Source organism: Epinephelus lanceolatus, chromosome 11 (assembly GCF_041903045.1).
Source record: "Epinephelus lanceolatus isolate andai-2023 chromosome 11, ASM4190304v1, whole genome shotgun sequence".
NCBI lineage: Eukaryota > Metazoa > Chordata > Actinopteri > Perciformes > Serranidae > Epinephelus > Epinephelus lanceolatus.
In genome coordinates this window covers 9345411-9372901 of record NC_135744.1, presented here as the reverse complement: position 1 = coordinate 9372901, position 27491 = coordinate 9345411, and the positions used below count along the sequence as shown (strand labels likewise).

Below are 27491 nucleotides of genomic sequence, written 5' to 3'. Positions count from 1 at the left end.
TTTCTCCTTTCATTTCTCTAAGAGAGCTGACTTAACTTGTTGGAGAAAAAGCGACACATGTGTCATTTCATTTTGAAAGACACACACCTCTTTTCCGGTTTTATTTTGCCGAATTTCGTCAACCTTGACGGATTTCACAGCTCCAGCAGCAGGGAAACACACCCGTCAGCAGCGCGCATTGGAGACAAAAAAGCGCATCACGGACAAAGGAAACATGGGTGCGCTGGAGAGGATTCACCTCAGCCGGGTAACACAATGGATGAGCCGCTTGTGTTTCGTTTACCGGGAGACCAATTAGCCCACCTTAATGAGGTGCTGGGATGCAAGATACTGCAAGCTAAAAAGGCGGAAGGCTGCGTTTAATCCGTCTGCGGATCCTATGAGCTTGCAATGGCTGTGGCGGGGATATGCAACTGGATAGGGAATAATGTGCCTTTTTATTTTGTGATATTTTCCTTATTTTGTGGCCTTTCGTTTGGACAATTGCGATATTCTATTACGGAAGAACTCGAAAATGGGGCACTGGTCGGTGATCTGGCGCATGACTTGGGGCTGGATATTCGAAAGCTCGCCACCCGAAAAATTAAGGTAACCTCCAACAGCGGTAAACGCTATGTGATTGTCAACCCCAAAAATGGCAAATTACTTGTCAATGAAAGGATCGACAGGGAGGCACTGTGCGATTTATCCAGCACCTGCCTCATTAATCTGGAGGTGCTGGTCGAAAACCCCACTGAGGTGCACCATGTCGAGGTGGAGATTGTGGATGCCAATGACAATGCGCCGCAGTTCCCCAGAGACGAGTATCAGCTGGAAATCTCAGAATCTGCTCTGCCGGGGTCTCGTTACCCGATTGAAAACGCTCAAGACCCAGACATTGGGTCAAATTCAGTTCGTATGTATCAGCTCAGCACAAACGACCATTTCGCGCTGGTATCCAATAAACCCTCCCTAAACACAAAGCACATCGAGCTTGTGCTCAAAAAGCCCGTTGATCGAGAACAGACGCCTTACCACCAATTAATTTTAAGTGCTGTGGATGGTGGGACACCAGAGAAAACAGGCACGGCTAAAATCAATGTCAGGGTCCTGGACTCAAATGACAATGTCCCCACGTTCGACAGCTCAGTATACAAGGTGAAACTGTTGGAAAATTCGCCCAAAGACACCCTGGTTATTAAACTGAATGCCACTGATCTGGATGAAGGCACAAATGGAGAGGTTTATTACTCTTTCAGCAGCTACACTCCTGAGAGAGTGAGGCAGATGTTCAGCATGGACACCAATACAGGAGAAATAAGAGTGAGAAGCAATGTTGACTATGAAGAGACCAACTCCTATGAGATGTACATTCAGGCAATGGACAAGGGCCCTGGGGCCGTGGCAGCACACTGTAAGGTAGTGGTAGAGGTGGTGGATGTGAATGACAATGTCCCTCAGATAGTGCTGTCATCTCTGTCGAGCCCCGTGAGGGAGGACGCCCGTGCAGACACGGTCGTGGCCCTCATTAGCGTTACTGATCGAGACTCTGGCGCTAACAAGCAGGTGAGCTTGGAAATCCCAGCAGGCCTTCCTTTCAAGATCAAGTCATTCAGAAATTACTACACTCTGGTTACCTCAGCCTTCCTGGACCGCGAGACCACCGATGCCTACAATGTCACTCTGAGTGCCACGGATGGAGGAAACCCTCCGCTTTCCTCCCAGAAGACCATACAGGTGGATGTGGCCGATGTTAATGACAACCCACCGCGATTTGAACAGACTTCATATACTGTCTATGTGGCTGAGAACAATGCCCCCGGGGCCTCTTTGTGTACTGTGAAAGCTCAAGACGCAGACATCAAAGAGAACGCACGCATCACCTACACAGTGCTCAATGACAACAACCATGGCATCCCTGTCACCTCATATGTGTCTGTGAAGGCCGATACGGGGGAGGCTTATGCCCTAAGAGCCTTTGACTATGAGTCACTGAGAGAGTTTCACTTCCAGGTCAAAGCCCAAGATGGGGGCATTCCTCCACTCAGTCGCGTTGCCACTGTCTACATCTACATAATGGATCAGAATGACCATGCACCACTGATAGTCAACCCTCCCGGCAATGGTACACGCTCACTGGAAACGGTACAAAAGAACGCAGAGCCTGGGGCCTTGGTGACCAAAGTGGTGGCATACGATGCAGACGCTGGTCCAAATGCCTGGCTGGTGTACGTGCTGGAGACAGCCACTGACCTGGACTTGTTCAAGGTGCACGAACACACTGGTGAGATCAGGACCACTCGGAGGATCCTGGAGGACAACTCCACCTCCTTCGCTTTAACCGTTGTAGTGAAGGACCATGGGCAGCCTGCTCTCTCCTCCACTGCCACCATCAATGTGGCCGTCATGGAGGTGCCCCCCAAAGTGGCTCCTGACCCCAAGAGGATCATCCGACCTCACAGCACACTACTCTTCTCCAATGTGACCCTCTACTTGATCGTGGCTTTGAGTGCTACCACCTTTGTTTTCCTGGTCACTGTGGTGGTGCTGGCCATCGTTCGCTGCCATGCCTACTGCACCCAGCCTGGGTCCTGCTCCCCTTGCTGTGTGTCTCAGAAGCCCCCTCCAGATGGCGGGAGCAGCAGCGTAAGTGCTGGTGGGGCAGGCGGCGGTGCAGCCGGAGCACAGCCTAATAACAATGTGGTGCTTCGGAGAGACCTTAAAGTAGAGCCTCACTACATTGAAGTGCGCGGGAATGGCTCCCTCACAAAGACTTACTGCTACAAGACCTGCCTGACAGCCACCTCTGGTAGTGACACTTTCATGTTCTACAACACGGGACGCCCCATCAGTGGCACCTGGGGCAGCGGTGCCGACCGCTTCTTCACGAGTAATAGTGGATTTGTACGAAGACTGAGTATGCCTGATGCCTCCCTGCAGCTCTGCCCAGAGGTGTGTCATTCATTTTTTATGTTTACCTTTGCACGCATAACCGGAAGGTCATGAATCATCATGTTTACGTAGTAGTGGCTTTAATGATGTTTTAGTGAGCCTTAGACAATACAAGACCTTTTCAACCATATGCTCAACATGGCTTTTCATCAGGGTTATTGCTACAGTATCCATTTTTGTCAGATATTTTGTTGGGTGAAGATATTCCTGTGTGTCAGGTTTGATCCCCTACTACAATGAATCGAATCCTTGCAGGCCTCATCCTCTTTTGTTCAGTTCCCACTTGCACTATGCTGTCGCTCAGCTCAGCTCAGCCCAGCCCAGCTCAGCACTCACACTGCATTAGTGTCAGGCCTGATGCTTTTCAGGGTCCTGTGTTATTTCTGATGATTCAGAGATTTGTGTTTCAGTTTGAGGTTGTCATCACATCTACACTAAGAACAGGTCATGCAGTCTTCAATACTGGCTCATTCTCTGTGCAAGTGGGTTTGACACGTGTGTTTGTGGCTGGGTATGTGTGTGTGTGAGTAAAACTGTTACACTGGAGCACTTGGGGTTAATTGAAGTGATCAAAGGCCCTGCAGGACTAGTTGTTGTTGCCTCTGACTGTGGCGGAGAAATGCCTTTACCTACTGTTATTTTATTTTCTTGGTCTTAAGGGCTGCATTACACTTTATGATTCTGAACTACAAATATGCTAGATGAGTGAAGTTAATGCCTTTACTTGCTAGGCCATATGTTTATTAATAATGACTTGATTTCTCAGACACTGTATCAGCAATCCCTTATTAATATGAAATATTGTCACGCAACAGTCACATCTGAAATACTATCAATACGGAGGTAACAATTGCTGTTTAACTGACTTGATATCAATCAAGAAATCCTACATATCTGCTTTCCTAGCCATATGCATCATTTATGTTGCTCTTAAATGTTGAAATCTTCATGTCTATTACATTTAAGAGATTTCGGGGTGGATATATTCTGCTATTTTGCTCCAGAGATTGGTGGTAAAAAAAAAAGTGATAATATGATTTTTAATGCCAGATTGTTGATGCAGTGGTCACTATGGTTAAGACATTCTCTCTTGGATGCATCATCCTAATTATCAGGTGCCAGCCACTGGTACATTAGTTATAAGAAAACCTCTGACCAAGACAAGTGTAGCAGTGTAAATTAAATTATCCTCCAGCCTCTGTTCCTCAGCCCTGCAAATTAGATTTACTCAAAGAGGCTGGGTCTACCAGCAGAAAATACTCCCCTCTGAATTGAACTGAGGAACATAATGTGCCATCTTTATCTGGGACACTTGCTACTGCCTGAGCAGGTTCGTGTCTTAAACACAGTGTCTCTTATTCAGTGTTCTTGAGGTCCAAGGCTACAAGCCACATGATGCTGACAGATTTTAGCATTAGCTGTAATGCAGATGTTCACAATCATTTCAAACAGTGCATGGGCGCAGAACCTACTCATGAGAGAGTAATGAGTAAGCATAATCAGGCATAATTAATGGCCATGAAAGATTAGCTCATTAAAATATGGTTTTTGCCCCCTATGAGATTCTTATGGTTCTTTGAATTTAAAGGCGTAATCATCAGCAAAATTTGGCTATCATCAAAGACAAATGAATCCTGGCATGCTTATAGGGGAACTACGCCCGTTTTAAAAACTCATACATGTTATTCCTGTGGTCTAAGGCAGTCCAAACATATTAATGAACATGAACAACTCTCTTCCAAATCTAAAAACTGGAGTGCTAAAACTCACATTTGAGATGTCATAGAGTAAAATGTCTGCAGCTGCTCCATAGACAATAAATTGGAAAAGATGTTCGAGATGACCCCCAAGAGCAGCCAGGGGAATGCTCTGAGTATATGGGTATATCTTCTGTTCAGAACTGAGAACACTGCAATAGAATAAAGCTTATTTTGATATAAAGGAAAAAAGAAACATCCTGTGGGTCCACTAAATCAGGCTCCAAGTCATTGTCTATGGAGCAGACTTTTTATCATATGACGTCACAAGTTTGAGTCTTACTTCTCTCGTTTCTGGCTTTGAGAGAGAGTGGCTCATGTTCACAAATATTGATTGCACATTTCTAGGCCATGGAGATAAAATTAGAGTCCAACCACATAGGGGATTTTTACAAGTAAAAATTACAACCTCTATTTATGTTTTTTGTTAGGTGGTGACCTCTAGTGGCCATAGTAATTAATGGAGTAATGGAGGAAGCCAGGTGACGTAGTATAAGGAGTGAGAAAATCCACTTAGGGTGGGATGGTCAAACAAGCACTGTACTTTCATCCAGGAGGCCAGTGTTCATATCCCATGTGAAACCAAAAGTCAATGTAGAGTTTTTTTTTTGTTTGTTTTATCAATGAAACACAGTACATCAACATATATTACGTGATGTATGTCAAGTTAGATCCATAATTAAAAAATGTAGTTATTTTAAACCAAACCATGATGTTTTTCATAAACCTAACCAAGGAGTTTTGTTGCCCACATGTTTAAAACTATGACAGTTAACGGTCATAGGAGCTATTCTGTCCTCCACTGGTAGGAGCACTAATTTAGGAAATGCTCCTGTAGGTTGCATTCAGAGGTTTGATGATACGACTTAAGTGGTCATGTGGGTTGGATTACTTGTTGGAGATGTTTTCCCATTTAGCATGGTAACTCCAATACTCCAAAAAAAAAAAATCAACATTATTATATTAGTAGGAGTAGCACTGATAGACATACAAACCCAGTTAATACTAATATCTCTGACCAGTATTTCATACAATGTCTTTATTACTCCAAAATGATTCTAAACAATCACTGTAATGACAATTTTACCAATTGTAGCTACTGATGAATCAGTCTTTAATTTAAAGGGACAGTTTGTCCCAAAAATTAAAAATACATATTTAACTAACAAAGGGTGATTTCCATTTAGCATTTACCATTTACTTTATATTTATAATTTAAATAGTTAGCCAAAAAATCCTTTGTCCAGGCAGTGCATTTTTGATTTCACAATACTTCTTAATGCTCTGTGTTCTTAGAAGCATCTAAATATATTGTTTATCATTTATTTTAGTGCAAACATGCACTATCAAAAAGTTGTCCGTATAGTAGCTGCAATTTGATCATGGCCATGGAGTCATGGAGATATACAGAATCAGAAGTAAGTCATGTAAATCTCCAAATTAAGACAGATGGAAGAAGATGAAATCAGTTTATACAACAGTGATAATTTGAAAATATTATTGATGATTTGTCCCATACATTTGTCTCACACTGAATCCTACACATATGTAATACATCATATTTGTAAATGATTGCCCCTTCAACATGATCCCACAGAAATATGAAATGACCACAACCTCTTAACCAACCTGGTCTCACTCTCACCTCATCAAACACTCAGCGTCAGATACCAACGTACCGAGGCACCCTTTTGCGGCGGTATGAGATGACTGGGCAGAGGCATTTATTGACACTTTGAGCAACTGCTGTAGTATAAAGAGCGAGAAACTCTGCCTAGGGTGGTTGGGAATGGAGGTGGATGGTTTAAACAAACTCTGGACTTTCACGCGTGAGACCGCTGTTTGTGTCCCATGTCAAATTAAAAGTTAATTGAGTTATTTTGATAACAACAGTGTGCTAATATGTGTTGTAGGCTACGGTAGTGATGTATGTCACGTGACGTTACATTACATCATGTTAGTAACAAACTTACTTATTTTAAGCTGAACGATGATGTTTTTTTCTAAACCCAACCACGTTTTTGCTGCATAAACCTCAGGAAGTAAACCCCCAAATTTTTACGTAAGTTTTAAAAAAGGCTGTATTTAACTAGCAGAAACTGTCTATTTTCTGTGAAAACAACAAATTTGAGTGTAAGTTGACATGCTGCCCAGTGTGTCTCATACCACTGCTAAAGAGTGCCTTGGTGTGTCGGTGCTCAATGCTAAGACCCACTAACCAAACGTCGCTATTTGACAATTTAGGAGTGAGAATGTGTTGTCCTAACATCGCATTACATGGTGTTGGCCTGTATTGTGTTAAAGCTACGACCCCATACTGTAGGTAGTTTAAGAGCTAGAAAGTCTGCGTAGGGAAGAAGTTGGGGTGGTCGATGGGTCAACAAACCCTGGACTTTCACCTGGGAGATTACTTTTTGTGTTGATTTCTTTTAACTCAACATATTTACATCCTTTATGACATACTTGAATTACATACATGACAAATGTAGTTACTTAAACCAAAAACAATCTTTTTCTAAATCTAACCAAATAGTTTTGGTGCCTCAACCCAACCATGCTACCACCATGTATTTTCGACACAATACGTGCCACCACCCTGTAATGCGGTGTTAGAGGTCGTGGTCATTTGGCTCTTGCTTATTGGTTTTTAAAGGCAATAATATACCAGAGGACTGCTGGGAGTTCTGAGCACTCAGCCCAGGTTCATCAGGAGCAGACAGATACTCCAGTTACCCACCAACACGTACACATCATTCTGTACAAACACCCCGGCTCTCAGGGAAAGGCCATAACTCCCCCAGCTCTCACATTTATAGAGCCATGAAGTGAGAGACTGTCCAAAAACTCATCAATATGGCTCTCAGTCACTGCCCTTTTTAAAGTCCTTCTGTGTCTATGGGGGGATATCAATATGTATGCATGTGTGTGTGTGTGTGTGTGTGTGTGTGTGTGTGTGCCTGCAAAGGGGGACACAACTGCAGTGTTCCTATCACGTCCAGAGCTGGGATGTGTATCATGATTAATTGATGAGACCATGGCCCAGCCTGGCTTTGCACTGTGTGAGATCAAACTAAACTCTCTCTCTTCCCTCCTGTCTCTCTCTCTCTCTCTCTCTCTCTCTCTCTCTCTCTCTCTCTCTCTCTCACTTCTCTTTTTTTCCACCTCTTCCCTCTCTTCTTCTCTCTCTCTCTCTCTCTCTACCTATTGCTCGCTCAGCCGAAAGCCCCGAATGCTGACTGGCGATATTCTGCATCTTTGAGGGCAGGGGTGCAGAGGTAAGCACTTTCTGTCTTTAACTCTTTTGCAACTTTTGATAATCTAGAAAAAGTTATTCATCTTCCTCACAGTGTCTACAGCCTGTCCATGCTACCACTACAGTGACCCTTCATAATGCTCTTGACGTTACCACAGCTGCAATGTATGGAATCTTTAAATGCAATTTTTGTACACCTGCACCTCAAAATGACACTGCAACACACAGCAGATCAGTGTCTGCCATTATCAGAAATGGCCGTTAGTGGCCCCTCAGCATCAGTTTGAACCTCAACCCTGTCCTCTTCCTTTGGGAAAAGCCATCTGCAGCTCCCATCAGTGGATGTGTAGCACTCCTCCTCTGCAGTGTAACACTATATAGGTCATCATCTACATTCTGAGCGTTGCCCCCCCCCCCCCCCCCAGTTACAGTCTTTAAGCAGGAAGCATGAAGGACAAATGAGCTGACTATGACCTTTCTCAGATCATCAGATGCACACATGCATCAGTGTCTGCATGTACAACTGCCTCACAAATGTGAGTTTCTCTGGGGTTTTATATATTTCTGTCCAGAGACAAGGGGAGAAGTTGTGAACACAGACAGCAGAGGACATTTTGGACTCTAGACACACTTGTTAATGCAGTGGCATGCACTGTTACAGATATGCCTTCATACGCCTTATTGCTTGACCAAAATCCTAATTACACCATAATCTAAAGATCTTATAAGCTACCTACTGCAAATTAGAGAATATTCATATTAACAGGATCTGACAACAATTAGGAACATTTTTTTGTGTGTGTGTCTCCATCTGTCTCTTAAATTTTGTAATGATCAGGTCACAAAAGTTGTATTAAAATACATAATGAAGTGCTTTGCTAATTTGATATGAGGACAGCTGAAACATCAGGGACTAATGAGTTTTACCTCCACATGTTTGTAATGTGGACTCTATTTTCATAATTTCATGCCAACAATGCTGACTGCTCACTTGTGCAGTCTTCTGCTCTGTCTAAGTTTGATTTAATTGGATATTAGTGTTAATTTCTATGGCGTGGAGGGTATCATAATGTGCATCATGTCATCAAGTCACTGTAACATGACATGGATTAACATAAATCATCATTGCAATTTGCCGCTGCCATCTCTAAAATGGCAGTGCCTGTAACAAGCACAGACGCAGAGAAGCTCATATTAACACTTAACCCTGACACACACACGCTGCAATGTCTCACACCACACACGGCGCGTAGCACCAACATTACTGACCCACATTTCTGGTGAAGTCAGTCAGTGTAGAAAACACCAGTAACTGTGTCATACTCTCACACATTAAATCAGCACCTTCGCTTGTGGAAAAAGCTTGAAACCTGCACTGCTCAGAATGTACATGACCATTTTATATTCATGACAAATCCCTATTCAATGTAACACATAAGCGTGTTGCAGTTTGAGATAGATGCTGAAGGTGCTGCATTGCAGAGGCCCCAGTCAGGGTTGGTCCTCCTATACAGTGAGCTCTATAGTCATTATGAATGTATGGGGGGGAATATCTCGAGCCTATGCTGGATGCTGCATGCATGCACTTGGCTTTGCATGTTTATTACAGCATCACAAGAGTTTCTACATTTTAAGATACATGTTTGTGACTCTGTGTAGGGATTCTGTATGGTCATATTTCCCCAGTATTATGTTTCTTAGGGAAAGCTTGAGTTAAAGTTTGTCTTCAGCCCCGCAGGCCTTTTTCAGGGCAGACAGTTTGACTTGTCACAGTTTGAAAAGTACAAGTTTAAATAATAAAACGAATGATAGCTGAACTCCATTTAGCTGCTTTGATTTCAGGCTCCTGGTACTGTACATGTCGGCTCTCTGTCACCTAAATGGAACGCTTGAATAGAACAGAGCCATTATTGGTGTTATTATGTAGCACCTGTGCTTTTCCTGCCATGACAAGTCAAAATATCTGCTGTGAAAAAGGCAAATTGCTATTTACTAAGAGCCTGTTTACTCCTGGTATTAATGTGTTTCGGAGATTTGAGCACAAGTGGACAACCGAGGCACATCGGCAGTCACACGTGTCCATCATGCATCTCCAGCTGACCACCTCTATTCAGATTTCGTTATTACTGCGTCACTTACGCTAGGATGCCAACAGTTATTACACCAACACGTTCGGTAGCTGCTCACAAGCATGCTTGCCAGTCACATTAGCAGTTGTGTTGATATAGCTGAGATATCACTATCAGCAGAATTTAACACTTCTCCTTTCATAGGGCAAAACAATGAACAATGGTAAAACTTCATCAAGCTGGTCATAAAATGGGCAAGTTATAGAGCGCAGGCAACCACTGTGTCCTGCCTCGATGACGTAGTCCTTGTTGAGGAAGCATCAGGATGCATTAGCATTTACACTACAAAAAATATGTGGTTAAATACATTCCAAACAGCTTTGGTAAGTGGTTTGATCGATCACAATGCACTTGGTGGTTGTTTACACTTGTGTTTAGCGAAGCCATAGCCACCAGCCAGTTGTCTTAACTTTGCCTAAAAACTTGCGTCAGGAGATCCAGATAGACAGCTGATATCTGGGCCAAGATGTCCTCTTCTGTTTGCTGGCTAATCTCTGTAAACACTTTTCTGCATCTTCATATAAATAAAATTTTAAAAGACTAACATACAGCTAAATCGTCATCAGACGATAGCCAATGTGCCTAGCCTTTCTTCACAGACTGTTTACCTGTTGCTCGAACATGATTGGTTAATACTACTTGTAATGCAAACGGAAACCAGAGTGCTCCCACTAACAAAATCTTGTCCCTTTGCCTACAGATTCTGCATACATATGAAGATATATGTTATGGTAACAAAATACACCTTCCAGCACCTATAAGGGTCACTAAAACAGGGTCCCCACATTTCCATAGACAACATTTCTAAACTTTTCCATGACTTTTCAAGGGGCCATTATAAAGTTTTTTTTATTGTAACAATTTTATTACACACAAAATTCCATGACATTTCCAAAACTTTGAATAATTTCAACCAGTCCCATGTCTTTTCCAGGCCTGGAAAATATGACTGTGAAATTCCATGACTTTTCCAGGTTTTCCATGACCATGTGAATCCTTACTAAAAACACTTTGTATCTCTTTTTATTTAATCCATACAATCCATACGTTAAAAACAAGAATATTTCCTCGCCAGGCCGAGTCGCAGCTGGTTGGTTCACTCGAACATCAAGACTCAAGGAAATCACATATTTTGTAAGCTTTGGACAGATAGTATAAATAAGTGTATATGAAATAAATTTTTCAATTTTCCCAGCAAATTGTTTTGTAATTGTCCGTTGTCCAGTGAAAGCCAAAAAGTGACAGTAAACTGTAACAGTGAAAGAAGAAGGAATTGTGTGTGCTGCATGCCCACCTGCTGAGTCGAATGAAACATAGAGCTGAGAAAAGTACACCCTCTAGGTTTTTTACATCTGGTGAAAAAAACTTCTGAAAAACATCTGAAACTTCAAGAATTCCACTTTGGGGCCATCCCGAGAGTTTATGTTGTGCTTGTAGTGTGAATTTTTTATATTTTTCATTTGGGTGTAGGAGTGTCCTAGTTTTATTTCACATAATTAATAAAATATAAATATGTAACAAGATAAGCTGGAAATACTTAAATACATTAAAGATGTTATGTATCCTAATTGAATATGTAAATAAATGTCATCTAAAGTATGTTGACAGATCCCAAAAAAAAAACAGCAGTAGAAAGTGCTACTGTGAGGTATAAAACAGCTGATTTAAACTCCATTATCCTTGATTTAAAAAAAAAAAAGTAGGGGTGGGTGGATCGATCCTAAAATATCGATACTCTTGACACTATGTTTGCATTTTGAAGATCAATCCGAGAGTCAATAGGATTGATACTGAAAAAGGGATCAGTTTCCCTCTTCTATGTCATACCTATTTGTATTTGTAAATAAACACATCTAATGCATGTACTTAATCCAGACCCAGCATCATCTTCTTAGTTTCACTTTCATCCGATTTCAGCAGTAGGACAGTAGGGCCACCTCCCAGCCCTACCGTTTACTGCTGGGCGCTGACACGGACCCTCAGTGGTACTATGAATAGAACCATTAAGCATCTGCATGACTGTAGCTGTCCACGGACGTTCAATGTGGAAATTATATCTGCGCCTCATTAGTTCAATCAGAAACATAGTAGCAGTGATGGATTAATGAAAAAAGAAAAACACGAGAACGAGAACTCGGAGCTGGAATCGAAATGGTGGGAGGATGAAGGACCTCTAACAGAAGTCGGAGTCTTTTTAGAGAGGCTCAGGCAAGTAATATACAGGCATACAGTAGTCAAAATAGGTATGTACTCTTGTTATATTGTTAGACTCAGGGGCGGACTGGCCATCTGGAGGTTCTGGAGAATCACAGAACGGCCGGTACTCCAGGACGGCCAGCGGCCGCCACGCAGTCATCACCGTTTTTTTTTTTCCTTTTTTCTCCCTGATAATCTACTGTTCCACGTCCAGTCTGCTAGGTGGCAGCCTTTAAACTGGATGCCAGCCGGCCCGTAGATATCTATGAGCCAGCCGGCCGCCAATCACATTGATGAAGAAGGAAGCGCATACCGTATGCGCACCGGTTGTTGTGGGCTGGGCCGAGTCCAGGGCTGTTTTTTAGTCCCAGTCTGCCCCTGGTTAGACACTAATTGGTCATCATTAGCTATTATTTAAAGAGGCAACAGATAGGATTCCACCTAGCGTCAGCAGTGTTGCTCGCATTGTTGCAAAGACCAAATTGACCATGGGGATCAGAGATAATCAATAAAATGTAGGCTGTAAAGCCACCAGTATACCTCTATGTATATGTAGAATGAGAAGGTGTGTGGACACTCTACTAAATAAATGAGTAAAGAGACTGAGCAACAATTATCAGATTTATCTGAAGAAAAAACAAATAGTAATGCAAATAATTATACCAGTACCAGTACCAGTTCCCTCCATCTCTTGAACGCCTGACTGAGGTTTACTCTTGTTTTTCCTCTTCTTTTATCACTCTCTTTTTGCTCTTCTTCACCTCCTCACACAGAGGAGCTCATTTTCTTTCGCTAGGCTGTTTTTCACTTGTTTCCAAACTTTGTCCATCTGCCATTGTGCTCGTGACTCAACTATCTCATGCCCAACTCCTCATAAAGACCAGCTCCAGTCCCTGATTGGCTGACCGACCAGTTTCGCAATACATGACGCATTTCCTGCCGTAAAGCAGATTTTTTCTGCGAAATTTCGCCCCCAGTGGCAGAAGCTTATTACAAAGATGCAAAGCCACTAAGTAACCTATGTAAACGCTGATAGTCTGATTTTAGTGTGGCCACTACCCTGTGCAACCTACATTATTTTCATAATGATATATTTAGGAAAAAATGCTGTCTGTTGCCTCTTTAAGTAGATTGATTAGTTACCTTATAAATCATGGAGTACTGCTTTATCCTTCATAAAAAAAAGTCACTTTTGATAATAAAAAGTATCATATTAGTATCAATATTGGAGATTCTGGCCTTGTATCGCTTCGGATTGGATGGAAATCAATGGGTCTTGCCCACCCCTTAAAAAAGTGACACAAAACTCTCAACAACAGCAAGGTCTATGTAACTTGGAAGCTACAAAATAACCGAAACAGATGGGATCAGTCCCCTCAGTACAAGTATTCACCACTGCCACCAGTTATATGATGAAAAGATGAAAGGATAAACTAACTTGACAATGATGCCTACAATATTAGCACTTATGATTACCATAACCTGTATGACTGAGAATCTTCACTGGCTAGCCATGGTGGTGTGGTGGTTAGCACTGTCACCTCACAACAAGAGGGTTCCTGGTTCAATCCCAGGAGGGAGCCTTTCTGTACGGAGTTTGCATGTTCTTCCTGTGTCTGTGTGGGTTTTATCTGGGTACTCCAGCTTCCTTCCACAGTCCAAAGACATGCAGGTTAATTGGTGACTCTAAAATTGGCTGTAGGTGTGAACCTGAGTGTGAATGGTTGTTTGTCTCTATGTGTCAGCCCTGTGATAAGCCCCTTTTACACTGCCAGATTTTCCGCGAATGTTGGGCCTTTTTGCCGGCAAGCTGCGAGCGTTTAGACACACAGAGCCAGACTGGTGAGTTGATCCGAGGTGCCCAATTTTCCACCTCGTAGGGTAGTCATATTGGCGGAACCCTTTTAGTTTAAACAGACCGAGACGGCCTTCTGCAACGGGAGGGGCTGTTGATGACTTGTGGGTGGAACTGTTGATGATGCTGCACCTGCAACCCACTGGCGGTGGATAAACAGGAAACAGCTCATAGCAGGAATTAGCAAGCAGCTAGTAGCAAGAGGGAAACGCAAACCTGAAAGACACTGTAAAGATGAGCAACTGGGGAGACAAGGAATTGCGTGCCCTCCTTGCCCTCGCAAGGGGATGGTGAAGAACGGGCCGACTTATGAAAGACTGACCAGCCGCGGCTTCCCTCCCATGTCTGGCTCGAAGGAGAAGGCGCTTGAAGGCGGCAGTAGCAATCCCCATAGGGATTTGGGTTGGGAACCGGAGGGTCGCCTGTTCGAGTCCCTGTCTGGACAAAGATATGGAGCATGGACTGGTGGCTGGAGAGGTGCCAGTTCACCTCCTGGGCACTGCCAAGGTGCCCTTGAGCAAGGCACCAAACCTCCCAACTGCTCGGGGGACCCCACCAAGGGCAGCCCCCTCACTCTGACATCTCTCCACTTTGTGCATGTATAGGTCCTGTTTGTGCATGTGTGTGTCTTTCGGACCTGTGTGTAATTGACAAGCAAGAGTGAAAACATTGAATTTCCCCTCAGGGGGATTAATAAAGTAAATAAACTTAAACGTCACTGTTTACGCCACATGCTGAGCTACACGTTTTGTTACTTGCTCACGCCCCCATTGCCCCGAAAAAGGCACATTCTGTATAAACAAAAGTAGGCAAGCAGCCATTTTGCCATTTTAGTTTTCAAGAGGCATATTTCTGTTTTAGCGGTTCTCTTATTTTAGCCACATTCTCTCATCTTTATTAGATGTTCTTTCAAATACAAGGCTTGATGGGTAGGTATTACAACTGGTTGCCAGGCAACTAGCCATTAACTTTGATTGCCAGAGTTAACAAAATACTTGTCGTTTTTGTCTTTTGTAGTTAACAGTGTAGGAATGATTTGCAGATTTCATGCATTTTTATTCTAAAGATTGACATCAGCCTTTTCCTGTGATATTTTGACATTTCTCAGGTGTAAATAACAAATTCAATGAGGACTCTATACAACTGCTTCATTGTAGGGTAAAAGGTCTCGTGTCACATTGTTTTAAGGTGGAGGATTCTACATGAAGGGTTTGATGTTTAAAAAAAAAAAGAAAAAAAGAAACAAGACCACAAGAAATGGTAGCCCAAAACAGATTGCCCCAGGCAACAAACCCTGAACAAACAAACAAACCTTTAAAACTGTAAGCATTTAACATGTCGATTATAATTTCAGTTGAGGTTTGGAAAATATCTACACTAACAAAAAAAGCAGCTTCTTTAAGGAAGGGATGATTAACAGCTAGATGTCTAATCAGCCCATATTTTATTTAAAGCTTTAATAATTTTTGATTTGACATGTCTAACTGAGTTTGCTGAATGTGTTCTGCCTTTCAGTTCGGTCCACATGGAGGAGTCCTCTGTGATGCAGGGAGCCCAGGGGATGCTGGTCCAGAACTGGCCAACTGTGTCCAGCGCTGCAGGTCAGTAGATCTCTAGCAGTCAGGATAGAGTGAAAAATGTAGATAATGACAACTTTTTAGGGGCAATGGTGACAGAGAACTGATAGAAGAAAAGGATTTGCCCTTTTACATCTACATTTGAATGTAAGGAAACCTAGCAAGATTTTATTTATCTTGCTTTAAAATGTATAAAAAGTAGAGAAAGTGGTATACTGAAATGTCTATGAGTAATGTGTGCAACTCCAAGCTATTTGTTAAAAGGCTTGTTAAAGCAGGCACCTGGGATTTGAACCTCTGGTAACCTTGGTTTGCCTGCCAAAAACATAACGGTTGGGAAGCCAGCAAGTGTTCTTGTCCTTGTCACTGTACTCCCTCTTGATAAAGCTAACTGCCGGCAGGTGAAGAGGCTCAACGCTGGCATTCATAAATACAGTAGGCTTGGAAACTTTTTGGGCACACTTAAATTACTTTCACAAAGTGAAACACTGCGTAGATGTAAGTGTGCGGAAAGCTTTTCTACCAGTATCTAGGAACCTAAAAGCATCATTTCATGAATCAGTTTGCAAGTAGCGCCTTCTCATCATTAGTGCCGGTGATAGCCACAGTGGTTTTGCAGATGCTGTTTGAGGTTACAGTTAGTTGTGAGGTCTCCAGTAGGTTTATTTTTGGGGTTAAAGCAAAGATTAGGTCAATAAACAACTTTTTAGGTTATGGTTTTGCTAGCCTTTCCAAACAGTAATCAGACAATCCAAAGCGAGCCAGGCACACAACACTGAAATAAGATTTTAGGGAGTCCCAGGTCACCACACATAAATGCCTGTTACAGTTACATATTAACTGTCCATTGGAGTATGTTGTATCAAATATGTTGAATTCATAAAGTTGGATTCATCTTTGTCCTTACTTGGGTTCAGATAATGGTGAAACTGGGGATTTGACAAAATTGTGCTTTGAATATCTGCATGATCTTGAATTCCAGTGTGATGTTCATGCAGAGCTTAAGTGAGGTGCCAAAAGCCTGGAGACCTTATGCAGAGCCACAGATAAACAAGTGTATCCTCCCATAAAAGCAGCTGCCAGCATGGAGAGCTACAGCTTGAGAAAGGCAACAGTGTTTTAATAAGAAATGAGTTGTCCTGAGTGGGCGGCAACATTGACAATATGTAGCAACACAACATAAGTGTAAATAGAACTGGTCTCGAAAATGACCTGTCTTTCCTAGGCACACTGTCTCAGAGCTAATGACTAACAGCTTTTGTTGGCAGCCTGGAAAACTTTTGAAACTTAGATTTCAAAACAGTGTTTGGAACATTGTGATCTGTTCCCTCCTTCCCTCTGCCAAGCTTTCATTTATTGATTTTCTGTCTAGCTGCAGGAATTAGAACATAGGTACAGACTTGAGGTCGAAGTGTAGCATCACAGTCAATCACTCGGCGAGTCAGTGACAGAATATGTCTTACCGTCTGTCAGCTTTTTAAGAGAGCTGGGGAATTGTTTGAGATGCAAGCTGTACCACTTCTCAGCATCCTTGAGCCAGTTTGTTGCAGAGGAATGTGTCTTTCTGTAAAGCAGATTGAAAGCTGCCTATCTGGTCACATAAAGACTCAAATATTGTCTTTAAGCAGAGTGCACAGCATACTGCAGACCTATCAGGGGTGCATTGGAAATAATTTGTTAGGAGTGGCTCAGTACTAAGGCATAGGCACGTGCTGGATTGCAGGTTGATCCTCTTTACTGTGCATTAAGAGGTGGAGCTTTTTTTGTGACATATTTCCATGTCTGCACTGAATTGTTATCATGATGAAGTTGTCTGATATGCTGTGATGCATCTAAATGCTGCACCCTCAAAACTGGGTTTATGTAAGTGACCCATGGTGCAGATGAGGAGACATTTGTCTAATGCCAGAGGGGGAGAGAGGCTATTATCAGTAATAAGAGAGTACCATGAGAAAAAAAGAGAAATACGGTAACAGTAAAAGCAATTTTGGAGAGGAAGAGCAGAGGAGACGTACAGGGGGATGGAGGGAAAAAAAAGCGAGGTGTGGGGGGATGGAGAAAGAGAAAGGTTAAGAGGATTGGCAGGTTCCTGCAGTAGTGTTGTTGCTAGGGAACGCCATGTGACCTGTTGCCTGGCAACACTGTCTAACTGAGAGATTGCTGCAGCAGCCGCACCCTCCATCAGCAGGGAGTGGGCGAAGGCAGTTTCCATGGCAACGGGTCATATCTCTGAATGGAAGATTTAGAGACAGAAAAAAAGGAAGGAGTAGGGAATGGGAAAGAGAAGGGGACTCTGCAAGGGCAGGTATTAAGACAAAAAAGAGGGCACGCAGTTATTTAGAAGAAATAATGCAGGAAAGAATGGTTTAGGCAGATGCGTCTCATGCAGAATATATGCAGTGTGCCACATATATTTACACAAGCACTGCACGACTGTCAGATTTGTGCATGTGCTGCAAACCACCATAGAGATTCATTTTAGATGGAACCGTATTGTGGACTAGACAGGAAATAACATATCCTATTTTAAATGTAGGACATCAGGTTACATGAAATGAGGCTTCAGACACCCACAAATCTACATCAGGTGTCATGGCAACCTCCTTACAAGGAGCTGTGCTGACCTGCTTACCAGCAGTTACACCATAATCCGTTTCAGATGAGCGTTTGCTGTGAAATATAGGCTAATATGAAGCAATGGCAGAGATACAAGTAATCCTCCATGTTAGAGAAACAGTGGCACAGGGGAAGCAAAGCTAGTTGTACCGACTCCACCGAGCCGTGACGTGACCTGCTTGTTCTGAATTATTTTTTCGGGAATATCTCAAATTAATACCTGGGCCAGGATTCTAATTAATAATCGCAGGGTTTTTGATTTGTCACAGCCAGTGCAGAGAGCCCTGGGATGTCCCAAGACACAGAGACAATATTCACTTGATTAGACGCTACACAGCCACTTGACATTTTAGCTCAGTTGGTCATGTGTAGGGACATGAACTGCTCAAGCACCATCAAGTGTACATAGGCCAGACGCTGTGCTGATGTGTAGTAGTGTACAATTCTCTTCACTGCAGGAAGACAGTCATTATAGCACAGTTTGTAGCTTTTATACCAGTCTAGTAATTTTGCACAGGTTTAATTATAACTTTTTTATTATATTACTGTGATAAATTGTCTGATACAATTAAGAATGCCAAAACCATTAGATGGCCAAATAACCAGTATAGTTAAAGATATTGTGTCCACATACTTTTATCAAATCAATATATCTTAAAAAATTACAGGCTAAATTGCCATAAAATTTCACATTAATATTAATTTGCCACAGAGAATGGATCCTAATGCTTCAGTGAACTCTTCACCTCTCCTCTGGCACCTTCATTAGAGTTTATCAATTTACTCAGCACATTCATAGTTTGCAGAGGATGAATTCTTTCAGTTTTGTGCACCCATTGACCATCCTTCTGTAAACATAAACTGGGTACATTCATGCTCCCAGAGGCAAAACCCCGTTTTTAATTTCAAAGAAAAAATCCTCTGTATTTCAGCCAAAATGTAGATCCCTGATGCTGCTGACAAACATGATTACTCCAGGGTGCTACTTCCTGTGTTTACTTTCAGTTGGACTCAGAGAGCCTGTTTATACCTGGTATTAATATGTGTCAGAGGTGACACAAGTTTCCAAGAATAGCAAAGACATGACCCGTCTTGCTCTGATTGATCTACCCTGACATTCTTACCCCAACCCTAACTAATCCCACTCCTCTTGCCTAAACTGAACCAACCCAACCAACAAAGGCAATAAGAACTAGCCAATCAGGGGGAGAGTAGGATGGGTCATACCTTTGCCGTCCTAGGAAATGTGAATTTGCATGTAGGACGTGATGGTTGTTTTGGTGACAGTGTGCTCTATAACTTTTTGGATTAAGTGTTGGGTGACTGTCCGTTGTTTTGCCCTATGGAAGGAGACATGTTGAAGTCTGCTGACAGTGACATCTCAGCTCTACTGACACAACTGCTAACGTGACTAGCAAGCAGCGAGCATCTAGCAAGAGTGTGGACATAATAACTGTGTGTGAGGCTCTTTGACCCTCTCACGTAAGTGACATAGGCAGTATCAAAATCTGAGCACAAATGGTCAGCTGGAGACATATACTAGACACAGGTGTGAACAGCGTGGATCACAAAAATGCATGCTACATCCAGGTAAACCTATAAACAGGCTAAGAGACAAATGGTTGCAAATATTAATATAAAACTCATGTTATTTTGGACAACTCTAAAGGGCTTGCACCGTCTCTTCCAATATATTTTTGTTGTCCTCGTTTCCCTGAATCTCTACAACAGAGGTGACAAGTGTGAAGCTAGCAGCATCCAAAGAGTCAAAATGGCCACATTTATGTAAAATATACCAGGTTGATCCTACCGGAATTTTCCTTCAATGACCCTATAGCTTTCCTAACCGACGCACAAAGTTACCTGAGTTCATAGTGAAAAGTGGTCTGCCAGTTCGTTGTCATCCCCAGGTCATCAAATACAGAAGCTTTGTCAAGTCCCATGGCATGTGATATCGACGCCAAAGGCACCATGGAGCATCTGTATGAGACACATTGTGCTTTAACTGACTCTAATGTAAACCCATCTGTGGTAATACTTAACACTGAGAGCGACCAACATAGTAAAAAGAGTAAGAAAGTCCACACAGGGCGGGACATAGAGTGGATGGGTCAAACAAACCCAGACGACCACAGTTTGCATCCCTTGTGAAAGTCAATGTTGACGTAATTTTAAGTAACTTACGTACCAATGTCCTGTGTGAACTCAAAAGTCCATGTTGTTTTAACAAAATGTAACATAATGTACCATCATCGAGCACTGACATCACTCACCTAACATATTTATGTCACATTACTGTATTTTAGGTACTATAACAAAGATACTCATTTTAACCCAAAAAAATGACCTTTTCTCTAAACCTTACCAAGTAGTTTTGTTGAATAAATTACAACACTTTCACAGCATTAACCCTGTGTTACAATGTGTTCCAGCCATGCGTCACATTGACGCTAAAGGGTGCCCTGTGCATCACTAAGAGATGCTTAGGGGCATGACAAAGCATCAGTATTTGACGACATGGGAATGAGAATAGGTAAAGTATGCAGACATTCAATGCCTGCCATGGATTAGGTTTAATGCTATGGTTTCAAATTGCAGAGTGACATACAGTCACCGGTAAAAATTAAATGCAAAATTTGCAAAGACAGAGGCTTCATAGGTCTTTAGTCATCTATTAATACGAGACTATCTAAATAAAGTATTCCCAAACTCTTATGACAGAGCATCAAATCTCCTTTCTTAGCATCAGGTAACAGGAAATGGTGTATCAGTTATATAAAATGGAGGTGCATTGTGTACAGTAATGACATGCACTGCATCACTAGCTCAGTAAGCTCATCCACATTCTGTTGCACCGTATTTTGCACATCTCCTTTTCATTTAATTTAAGCATATTTGTCCTCCACATGAGAAGCCATCTTCCTTACCTAACCACTGAGAGCCATTGAATGGGACTTATTTAAAATACTTCCTGGGCTTAATACCCAGATTAAATACAAACAGATAGACCATACCATCAGATGTCATAATCCTCAGAAACAGGCTGGCATTACAGTATTACAGTATTACAGCACTAACTCCACTAACGGTAAGATAAGATGATAACATCTGACACTGACTAATCATTAAACAAGCTAAATTACATAGGTCAATTAGCAGCAATTCGCTGTCTTTGGAAATTATGTAACATGAGACAAAATGTTTCCTCAGCAGTCATAGCTTGACGTGGTTTATTTCTTACCCCGGTCCTTCACGTGCTAATTATTTAATGTAACTTAAAAATGAATACATCTATTTTTGCAAGTAGATAACAAATTATTTATGTGTCTGTGTTCTCATGTCCCTGTCACAATGGCATGCTGCTGCTTTGTTACTAAAAGCAACAACATCTGATCTACTATATTCCAAACATCAATCCCTTACAGTGTTAATATATGATCAATTTCCAGTGGGTCATGACTCAGTAACATATAGTGGTTAAACAGGGTAGCAATGCAGAGCTAAAATATCGAGCAGCACGATAGTGTCCATTACATCTGCTCTTATTATAGTCTGTACATATTCTCATTCTTGATGAGCTCATTTCAGTGATACACTGTGCGTATGGACAAGTATGCATTTTCAAAATAGTGTACCTCCCAATGGGACATCGTTTGAAACCATTTCAGTGCTCCAGCAATGTCATAAATAGCCTACAAAGAAAAATCAAAAAGAATCTTTTTGCAAGGGCCTGTGTTTGATCTAAATAAAATCCAGACTGAAAGTAGGTCAGTGCAGAGGGAACTGGTGTGGGCCTGAGAGCACCGTGTCTGCAAAACCCGCCCACCCCCATCTTTCTTGCTGCCAGACTCCCTCTCTCTCTCTCTGCCTCTCTCTCCTTATCTCATCTAACATCCTCTTTCCTTTTCACTCTGCTGTCTTTAACCTTTTGACCTTAATAGCTATGTCTTATTTTCACTTTACATAATAATTGTTCTATATATAGATTTTTTTCAGTATCTTTTTTTTTTAAATTTGCTCCCTGGGTTCCTTTCTCTGTCATATTCATGCTTGAGCACTGAAGGTTGAATCCCTGTCTCTGGCCTCCTATGAGAGAAGGATTAAGCTGCTGCCATCATCCAAATACAAATACAAATCACACTGCCAAGCTAAACATCCCTGTGGTTTAAAGGTTAGCCCCCTCCAGTCTTCCCTCATGTGGTCTCGGCTGAATCGCTGTCCTGAAAATATCTGCTCCCTGTGGCTATCTCTCTGTTGTCAGGCTATTGCTCTGCATGCTTTTGCTTGATTTTAAATATTTCTTACATGTCAGATTTTATGAACATATCAAAGCCCAAATAGTGAAGTCTAAATAAGGAAAAATGCACGACAAGCAGGATAGGCTGCAAATGTGAGGGCTGCGATCATGTGTCCAATGCACTGATGGATGTAAGGAAGGAAGTAGTATACAGAGCAAAAGTCCATGTAAGCAGGAAGGTGGTGGTGGATGGGTCAAACAAACACACAACTTTCCCCTAGGAGACTGATGCTCCTGATGATCCTGTATAAGACGAAGTGAACTTTGAATTATTTTATGGTGCGTTGTACGATGTCATGTTGTCATGTTATTTACGCCGACCCCTGGCCATGATTCTTTTCCTTTCCTAACCTACGAAATCCTAATCCTAATCCTCCTAATCCTATGAAAAAAATCCTACAAAATTTAATTTTCCATTAGCCTAATGTACATAACTTTATTTTCAGTAAACCAAACCTATGTAACTTTACTCTCCTTAAACCAGACAGATGTAACTTTATTATCCTAAATCTACCCTGTGTAACTTTACTTTCCTTAAAACTAACCTACCTAATTTTACTTTCCTTGAACCTAATCCTACAAAACTTCATTTTCCTGAAACCTAACCGATGTAACTTGACTTTCCTTGAACCTAACCTTTTTTTCCTTAAACTTAACCTATGTAACTTTACTGTCCTACATCTGACCTTTGTAACTTTACATGAAGTATGTAACGTGACAATTCCCAACCATGATTCTTTTCCTAAACCTATCCTAACCAATAGGGTGCTAATTGATGAGGCGCTAATTCTTCAGCTATAAGCAGGACAGTGGGGGATTTACTTCTGTGAAGTCCAGGTCAGTGTGGACTGTCCTACCTCTGGCACTAGCCAGCGATCAAAAGATAATGTAAAGAGCTACTGTGGAATTGATATTTAAAGGAATAGTTCAAATATATTGGGAAATGTGCTTATTTGCGTTCCTGTTTGATAACAACACCACTCTCATATCTGTATGGTAAATATGTAGCTTTAGCCAGCAGCCAGTCAGCTTAGCTTAGCACAAAGAATAGCTAGCCTGGCTCTGTCCAATAACATAATCTGCCTACTAATACCTCTGAAGGGTAGACACTACAAGTGAAAACACTGGATTTTTTGTTAATTTCTTTCATGCACTTGTCAATTTTGAGATTTTGGGCTATTTCGCTTATATACAATGTCTTTCTTAGACTGCGGAAAGAAAACATTAGAAAATGTCTGTTAAATTAGGACAGATTCAGATAGTGCCTCATTTGCATATTCAAAAATACAATTTTAGAAAACTTGGAATACAAAATATAATTATCTTAATGTGAATAATCAGCTGGGGAAGTTTTATGGTGATATCTGTTAGTTAAATTTTTACCCTACCCTTCCCCAAAGCTCAATAACTAACATGTTATATGTCATATGTTTAATTTGTACTAAAAACATTGATTTCCTTATCTTACTCTACAAGAAAGCTGATAAGCTTACTTCCCAAGATGTGAAACTATTCCTTTAATGATGTGGTGTGGTCACAGTGATGATTGAATAAAAATAATGAGTAGCATGATTTCTAATGAGTAACATGATTTCTCTTTTTTCTTTTTTTCATTCCGGTGTAGATGGAGATGGTGGTGAACTATCGCCTCCAGTGGGTGCTGGAGTCAACAGCAACAGCTGGCACTTCAGGTACGGTGCCGCACAGGGTTACGGCCCTCCTCAGCCCCTGAAGCCTGGAGAGATTCCTCCTGAAGCCTTCATTATCCCTGGATCCCCAGCCATCATTTCTATCCGCCATGACGCCGGCCCTGTGGATGACAAAGGTGACTTCATAAGCTTTGGCAAGAAGGATGAGGCCAAGAAGAAGAAAAAGAAGAAGAAGGACAAGAAGGACAAGAAGGATAAAGGAAAGGATGATGGGGGGGATGATTAGAGGAGAAGGGGTGACTTGAAAACAGAGCTACCAACAAATCCCAATTACAGAGCCAGAATAAAAAGCCAAATGCATATTGTAGATGCAAGGGAGCCTCCTTGCACTATATTTGCAAAGACATTGTACAGTGGCCAACCCTCATTAGACAAGTCCTGGCTCCCCACACCATGTGAACTTGCTAAACAAATGTTTCTTTTTCTTTCTTGGCTCATTGGCTCATAACTTTAGCCTGTAAAAGTCTAAGGTTTATGGTTAACAAATGTTCGTAGTCGACAGAGTTCATCTAAAGGTTGGACCAAATTCAAACAGAAAGGGTTTTATTGGATTAGATTAGCCTTTCTGTGATTTGCTGCCCCCACCAGTTTGTATAATGAAAACAAAAACACCTGAAAAGGTGTACTATTTGTATCTGACCATTGTCAGCTGAGGCTGCCTGTGTTGGCATCTCTGTCTTTATGCAGCCCCCTTCCTTTTTGGCTCACCTAGTTGGAGGTGAAGTGAAAGCCAAACAAAAAAAAAAAAATGAAACAGAGGCTTTTGTCTTCAGTATTGTGGAGGCCTTGTAGAAATTCAGAAAATGTGGTCTTTTGTATAAAAAAAGAAAAATGAAAAAGTAACAACATACAGTATATGTACCATGAGATTAGCACCTTGAAGAGAATGAGGTGGCTGAGACAAGCAGGACCACGCTCGAGCTCTGTTTCAGTGTAACATAGCACATTGCTGAGGCTGAGGACCTGGACTGGGTTGCACCAACTATGCGCAAGTTTGTTCCCAGGTTAGGGTATAAAGTAGCGGCTTCATAACTGCTAGTTAATTTGCAAGAGCAAGTTACTAAATTCGATTGTACCATGGGTAGTAAGGGGGGAATACTACGGCTCTATCTAGTTATGACATAAGACTTTACATGAGTAGCCAATCAGTAATAGCATTACCTCGCTGCCACACTGATTTGCAGTTGACAAGATTGGCATAAAAATTATGATTGGTATAAAGAATCCATATTTGACTCTTTAAGGGCAATACTAACATGGTTTAGTCTCTTTTCTACAAATCTTATATCCTTAACCTCACTGCTGATATTTTGCGTTTTCAGCATTTTAAAAGTATTTTCCTATCTTTCAGGCAGCCATTGTTGATTTCATTTATTAGCACAAAAACATATATGTTGAGATTCCACATTTTTTCACATTAAAGCTGGGATAGGCCTATTTTTTGGCATCGTTGTCAAAAATCCTATGATAACCTCTGAGCATATTGTAATTTAAGTGGTCTGAGAGAAAACAAGACTTCTGCACCGCCTCTTGGCTCTGTTTTCAGGCCTTAGAAATTCTAGCCCATGACAGGAGACTTGAGTGAATCACAGGTCATTTCAAAGACAGGACGTTCCTGTTAGTTGTTGCTGCAAATGTGCACGTCCATGGAAATTGTGAAAGCCTGATTCAATGGTGGAAAATCCTGCAGAAAAAGTAGCTGTTCAAACACTGACAACAACTGCCAAGTTCATGTTTATGTAGCTAACGTTGAATGACAGTGTGTCATCTCAAAGGGCTTTACAGGCCCACAAGTTTGCAAAGAAAACAGGACGATATTTCTACCTCCAGTCCTACATAACGGCATTGAGATGATTGAAATCACTAGTCCTCCAGCGTATATGCCTGTCTAAACGTCTGGCTTTTTTTGCCTTCTCCAGAAAACTGCCTACCCCAGCTTTAAGAAATCCATCAAAGTGAACACAGCATCTGGTTTTATTGTGGTAATATGCAGATACATTTAAAAACTGCGTCATGTTATCACATAACATGGCAATGAAACACAGACGTGATGGATTAAAGTGCGTCTCACCATGTTGATTTTCGTGTTGTATGGAAATGAATGGGAAACAAATTATGCCTGAAAAAAGACAGATTTAAAAAAAAAAAAAAAACGGAAAGCAGTCATCAGTAACGTATAATTTGTAGAAAATGGGCTGAAACATCCAAAATCCCTGTTAAAGTCCTTCAAGTTTCAAAATGACATGGAATTATTAATGAAAAAAAATATGCTGTGTGCAAAAAAAGAAAAAAAAAATCCTGCTTTACTGTTAGTGAGTACAATTGTGTGACTTCGTATCATTTGCACCTACTTTATTGCTTGCTTAACTATTTAGTTGTTACTTAAGGTTACGTTGTAACAGATTTTTGTGGTGCTACCGCTTGTGTTTTAGCAATGCGTGAATCGGGATTAGTGGCTACTTCGGATATAACTAGGGAACCTACGTGCAGCTGTTGCAACCGGCCCCTGACCTTGCCTCTCCTCTTGGAATACGGCACAGGTCAATGGGGTCTTATTCCCACTGTGTATCGGCACACCCAGTCTGACACACATTAGTGTACACAAACACTGATTCTCTCTGCCTCCTACTCACACACAGACATACACACATGCTCTCTCTTGCTCACTTACAGATAGACACACAGTACATACAAACGACAAAGATATACTAAAAGAATACACACCCCTTTCTGGAAACTCCAAGACTGAAGGCCAGTGCCATCCTTAACATGGAAGTGTATTATATGGCTGGGACGCAGGAACGTTGCTTGTTGCTTCATTTCTGTTCAAGCCTGATCCCTCTGATTCTGTCTTTGAATGTTAAGTAGTTGTTTTTCAAGCCCTGCACCACTGCCTCGACTGCTTCAGTGCTTGTAGGATTTGCTTGCCCGCTGCCTGTTTCCTCCCTCTACTCCTGTTTCTTCAAATCAACATGGTTGGATAACATCTTTCAAGTCACTCTCCTTCAATGAACTGTGCGGCCCTAACACAGTGACATTTGTGCATTTGCATATACAGACTGAAAACACACATAGACATGTGCACATAGACTCCACACACACACACACACATACTTTGTTGGGTTCAGCTGAGCTTAGATTGCTTATTGTCGACAGCTCTGTCATCTCTCG

At 41.7% G+C, this 27491-nt stretch overlaps 1 protein-coding gene across 1 annotated transcript; it reads left to right on the top strand.

The window, feature by feature from the left end:
- Positions 1-96: 96 nt before the first annotated feature.
- LOC117265881 (protocadherin alpha-C2-like) lies at positions 97-27022 on the top strand. The gene is made up of 4 exons (XM_033640676.2): positions 97-2931; positions 7905-7963; positions 15637-15722; positions 24236-27022. The coding sequence occupies exons 1-4, from the start codon at positions 391-393 to the stop codon at positions 24544-24546; spliced, it is 2997 nt and encodes a 998-aa protein (XP_033496567.1). The 5' UTR covers positions 97-390; the 3' UTR covers positions 24547-27022.
- The last annotated feature ends 469 nt before the right edge of the window (positions 27023-27491 follow it).

Bases quoted from the DNA above. Each gene is read 5' to 3' on its own strand.
- LOC117265881 (XM_033640676.2), top strand. From the start codon at position 391: ATGGCTGTGGCGGGGATATGCAACTGGATAGGGAATAATGTGCCTTTT. The intron at 2,932-7,904 runs GTGTGTCATTCA...TTGCTCGCTCAG, and splicing joins CCCTGCAGCTCTGCCCAGAG to CCGAAAGCCCCGAATGCTGA. The intron at 15,723-24,235 runs GTCAGTAGATCT...ATTCCGGTGTAG, and splicing joins AACTGTGTCCAGCGCTGCAG to ATGGAGATGGTGGTGAACTA.